Raw genomic sequence first — 5413 nt, 5'->3', positions numbered from 1 at the left:
GAAGAATGCCAAGTACATAGAAAGACTGAGTCAGGGATCAACATGATCTGAGCTACTCTGAAAAAGCCTCTCACTCCAAAAAATCCACACGCATCCCCCATTTCCATCCCAGGCCTGATTAGGATGAAACCATGTCTGCCCGTATCTGAAATTTCATCAGTAAAGAGGTATAACTCCGCCTTTAGGCCAAACGTAGATATTGCCCTGGACTGGCCGCAAGGGGGAGGGGCACGTACTTGGCGCAAGGAGGTCGTAGAGCGTTCCCGCCATTGGCGGCGGTTAGGGCGTTTACGCAACGTCCTGACGTAGGGGAGGAGGCGTTAGTCGGGGGAAGGTTCTAGAAAAGCGGCGGCAGCGGCTCTAGCGGCAGCAGCAGCAGCAGCGCCGGGTCCAGAGTGGAGGTGCTCCTAGCAGTGTCGTTCCTCGACCAGCAGCAGTTCTCACTACAGCGCCAGGACGAGTCCGGTTCGTGTGCGTCCGCGGAGATCTCTCTCATCTCGCTCGGCTGCGGGAAATCGGGCTGAAGCGACTGAGTCCGCGATGGAGAGAGAAGAGGAACAATTCCGTAAACTCTTTATTGGTAGCTTGAGCTTTGAAACTACAGAAGAAAGTTTGAGGAACTACTACAAGCAGTGGGGAAAACTTACAGATTGTGTGGTAATGAGGGATCCTGCAAGCAAAAGATCAAGAGGATTTGGTTTTGTAACTTTTTCATCCATGGCTGAGGTTGATGCCGCCATGGCTGCAAGACCTCATTCAATTGATGGGAAAGTGGTTGAGCCAAAACGTGCTGTTGCAAGAGAGGAATCTGGAAAGCCAGGGGCTCATGTCACTGTGAAGAAGCTGTTTGTATGTGGAATTAAAGAAGATACTGAGGAACATCATCTTAGAGATTACTTTGAGGAATATGGAAAAATTTATACCATTGAGATAATTACCGATAGGCAGTCTGGAAAGAAAAGAGGCTTTGGATTTGTTACTTTTGATGACCATGATCCTGTGGATAAGCTTGTGTTGCAGAAATACCATCCTATCAATGGTCATAATGCAAAAGTAAAGAAGGCTTTATCTAGACAAGAAATGCAGGAAATCCAAAGTTCTAGAAGTGGAAGAGGAGGCAACTTTGGTTTTGGAGATTCTCGTGGTGGTGGTGGAAATTTTGGACCAGGACCAGGAAGTAACGTCAGAGGAGGATCTGATGGATATGGAAGTGGTCGTGGATTTGGGGTTGACTATAATGGGTATGGAGGAGGACCTGGAGGTGGCAATTTTGGAGGTAGCCCTGGTTATGGAGGAGGAAGAGGAGGATATGGTGGTGGAGGACCTGCATATGGCAACCAGGGTGGGGGCTGCAGAGGTGGTTATGACAAGTATGGAGGAGGAAATTATGGAAGTAGAAATTATAATGATTTTGGAAATTATAACCAGCAACCTTCTAACTATGGTCCAATGAAGAGTGGAAACTTTGGTGGTAGCAGAAACATGGGAGGACCATATGGTGGAGGAAACTATGGTCCAGGAGGTGGTGGAGGAAGTGGGGGGTATAGAGGGAGAAGACGATATTGATCTTCTTCCTATTTACCATGGGCTTCACTGTATAAATAGGAGAGGATGAGAGCCCAGAGGTAACAGAACAGCTTCAGGTTATCGAAATAATAATGTTAAGGAAACTCTTATCTCAGTCATGCATAAATATGCAGTGATATGGCAGAAGACACCAGAGCAGATGCAGAGAGCCATTTTGTGAATGGATTGTTTAATAACATTACCTTACTGTGGAGGAAGGATTGTAAAAAAAAAAAAAAAAATGCCTTTGAGACAGTTTCTTAGCTTTTTAATTGTTGTCTCTTTCTAGTGGTGTTTGTAAGAGTGTAGAAGCATTCCTTCTTTGATAATGTTAAATTTGTAAGTTTCAGGTGACATGTGAAACCTTTTTTAAGATTTTTCTCAAAGTTTTGAAAAGCTGGTGTAATAAGACATAACGTTTTTCCTTTAAAAAAAATTTAAGTGCGTGTGTAGAGTTAAGAAGCTGTTGTACGTTTATGATTTAATAAAATAATTCTAAAGGAAAAAATATTGCCCTGAAGGGAGACATTGAGTTACATTTGATGAATATTTCCATTATGTGCAAGGCACTGCTGAACACTAGTTAATGCTTTAATCCTACCAGTTACCCTGGAGTAGGAATAAACTGAATATGAGAAGAAAGTGAAACCACAAGGTGGGGAGAAACATGGGAAAAGGGGAGGAAGTTGAAGACACACGTTGCCTTTATTCATCCTGGGCTCAGGGGAGAGGCTCTGGATTAGAGATATAAACAGGGAGTCTGCAGCATTATGGATGGTGCTGAAAGCCATGGGCTAGATAAGACACCCAGGAGGAAGGACTGAGCAGAGAAGAGGACAGGTCAGGAAAGCGAGGAGGGGTGAGGATAGACAAGAACTGAGCCCAGGGACACTCCAATCTTAGAGCTTGTGAAAGGGGGAAAAAGTGAATCCAGGAAAGAACACGGAAAAGGAACAGCTGGTGACGTAGGAGGAAGATCGGAAAACTCAGGTGTTTGGAAGCAGCTGAGAAATTGTTTCATGAAGTGAGTGACCAGACGACTTAAACTGTTGCGGATGGGTCAAATAAGAATGGAGAATTGACCATTGAATCTGTCATCATAGAAGTCCCTTGATAAATGTGGTTTTACTGTCATGATAGGGACACAAGCCTGATTGGAGGGTGTGTGACAGAGAATAGGAGGTGAGGAAATAGAAACAGTCCAGATAATGTTTTTAAATTTTGCTCTGAATGATTAGCAGGCAAATGGTGAAGTAACTGGAGGGGAAAGTAGGGTCTAGGATTCTTTTTTTAAAGATGAGAGTTATATCCCACTTAGTATGCTAATGGATATGGGACACTAGAGAGAGAAAATTTGACAATGCATATGAGACAGCAGATAATCGCTGGAGTGATACCTTTGAATAAGCAGGAAGGGAAGGGATCCAGTGCACAAGGGGGGTGGGGGGGGGGGGGACCTGGCCTCAGATAGATGCATGGATGGTCCATTCATCATAAGAGGATGGAGGCAGAGTAAAAGGACCTGGATACTGGAGGTTGGTATTTTTGGTGGTGGGATGGTAAGGTTTTGTTTTGTTTTTTTCTGATTTCTTCTATTTTCTCAGTGGGGAAAAAAAATGCTATCATTGGCTGAAAGTGAGAAGCAGGGATAGTTGTGTGAAGGCCTGGGAAGGGAGGAGTGTGATACAGTTATCACAAAAAGTAGGAGAGTGACTTGCCTGGGGAGAGATTGTAGGATCACTGGGCAACAATATGGTCCTCCTGAGGTTAAAGGCCATGATTTTAAAGGGAGACCTTTCAGCACAGTCATGTGTTTTCCTCCAGCCACTTTCGGCAGCTGGAGTACAAGCGCGGGATAGATGAAAGTTAGATTTGACTAGTGTTGGGGCTTTGCTAGGCCCACAGGTTGGGAGGGAAGAAGGTCAAGGTGGTTGTATTAGTTATCAATTGCTGTTAAAAAAATGTTCCCAACACTTAGTGGCTTAAAACATAGACATTTATTATCTCACAGTTTTTGAGAGATAGAACTTAGAATTTGGAAGCAGCATGGCTGGGCAGTTCTGGGGTCTGTCATGAGGATGCAGTCAAAATGTTATCAGGGCAACGGTCATCTGAAAGCTTGACTGGGGCTGGAGACTCTGCTTCCACCATGGCTCACGTACGTGACTGGCAAACCAGAGGTGGTTGTTGGCAAACGGATTCAGTTCCTCTTCATGTGAGCCTCTGCACAGGGTGTTCGTGCGTCCTCACAACATGACATACGACTTCTCACAGAGATAGCAATCCAAGAGGGAGAACTAAGATGAAGCTATCTTTTTCTGACCTAGACTCAGGTCACAATGGATTGCTTGGCCACATTCTATTTGTTAGAAGCAAGTCACCAAGTTCAGCCCATGTTCAAGGGGAGGGGAATTAGACTCCACCTTATGAAGGGAGAAGTGTTGTTATGAACTGAATATTTGTGTCCCCCCAAAATTTATATGTTGAAGCTTTAAACTTCCAGTATAGCTATATTAGGAGATGGGGCCTTGAAGGAAGTTATTAAGGTTATATGAGATCATGAAGATGGGACTGTGATCTGATAGGATTATGTCTTTATAAGAAGAGACACAGCTGCTCAATACTCTATAATAACCTAAATGGGAAAAGAAATTGAAAAAGAGTAGATACACATATACGTATGACTGAATCACTCTTCTGTACACCTGAAACTGACACAACATTGTTAATCAACTATACTCCAGTATAAAATAAAATTTTTTTTAAAAAGAAATATATTTAGAACTAAATTAACAATAAAAAAAAAAGATTTAACATTTTCTTAGTGATTAGATAAAAGAAGACTCAGCTCGCTGCTTCTTCAAGCCAAGAAGAGAGCCCTTACCAGAAACTGAATTGACCAGAACTTTGATCTTAGACTTCTAGCCTCCAAAATAGTGAATAAATTAATTTCTGTTGTTTAAGCCACCCACTCTATGATATTTTGTTATGGCAGCCCAAGAAGACTAACACAAGTGTCAAAGAACTTGCAGACATATTTTAATGTCATTACAAAGGACAACGATATATGCAAGTGAGTTTCTTGTGATGGACCATGAACTCTAAGCTGAGAAGGGAGAGAACTGATGGTCTAGAGGGATGAATGAATGGACTAGAGAATCACTGAATGGAAGAGAGGTCACTGAAGGGGTGGAAGAATCTCGGAGCGGGAAACAAATTGAACAGATACGAGGTAGTGGCCAGAGAGAGCGGCTTGAAATGAAGATTTTTTGGACTTGGCACAGTTGGTGCTGGTGACAAGATCTAGGATAAGATGACAGAAGTAGGTGACTGAGATGGGAGGAGATTAATTAATGGAAAGGTAGATCATCTAATAGGCATTGAAGTGTGCAGGAATGATGCCAAGTGTACGGATGCTAGAGTGACTCACAGAACTCAGGATAACACTGTACTTACACTTATTGAGTAAAGAACACAAATGAACAGCTGGATGAAGAGGTACACAGGGTAGGTCAGGAAGGGTCCTGATACAAGAACCTCTGTCCTGTGGAGTTGGGATGCCTCACACTTCCTGCGTGTGCATGTATTATTCACCAACCCAGAAGCTCTTCGAATCTTGCTGTTCAAGAGTTTTTATCTTGAACAGTCTCGGGACCTCCTCTTTCTCCAGAAATTGGGGGATGGGACTGAAAGTTCCCATCCTCTAAATTTACCTGTTAGGTCTTTCTTGCGGCCAACCTCCATCCTGAAGCTATCTAGGGGCTTCACCCTGAGTCATCTCATTAGCATAAACTCTGGTGTGGTCCAAAAGAGCTCATTATGGCTAACAAAAGACACTACTATCACT

The 5413-nt window shown here is 43.3% G+C and overlaps 1 protein-coding gene across 2 annotated transcripts; it reads left to right on the top strand.

Moving 5' to 3' along the window:
- The first annotated feature begins 407 nt into the window (after positions 1 to 407).
- On the top strand, positions 408 to 2060 carry LOC111163726 (heterogeneous nuclear ribonucleoproteins A2/B1-like). 2 transcript variants are annotated; one of them, XM_089900881.1, is made up of 2 exons: positions 409 to 1261; positions 1382 to 2059. In XM_089900881.1, exons 1-2 carry the CDS (start codon positions 541 to 543, stop codon positions 1564 to 1566), a joined length of 906 nt encoding a protein of 301 aa, XP_089757007.1. In that variant the 5' UTR covers positions 409 to 540; the 3' UTR covers positions 1567 to 2059. The 2 variants fall into 2 exon arrangements, with proteins under 2 accessions (XP_089757006.1, XP_089757007.1); XM_089900880.1 differs by having other exon boundaries at positions 408 to 2060.
- The last annotated feature ends 3353 nt before the right edge of the window (positions 2061 to 5413 follow it).

This window comes from Delphinapterus leucas, chromosome 19, assembly GCF_059928025.1.
Source record: "Delphinapterus leucas isolate spDelLeu-1000000601 "Yukka" chromosome 19, BTC_Dleu_Yukka2, whole genome shotgun sequence".
NCBI classification, from domain to species: domain Eukaryota; kingdom Metazoa; phylum Chordata; class Mammalia; order Artiodactyla; family Monodontidae; genus Delphinapterus; species Delphinapterus leucas.
This window is presented reverse-complemented; position numbering and strand designations above follow the sequence as displayed.

Excerpts from the sequence above, each read along its gene's own strand:
- LOC111163726 (XM_089900880.1), top strand. The coding sequence starts at position 541 with ATGGAGAGAGAAGAGGAACAATTCCGTAAACTCTTTATTGGTAGCTTG.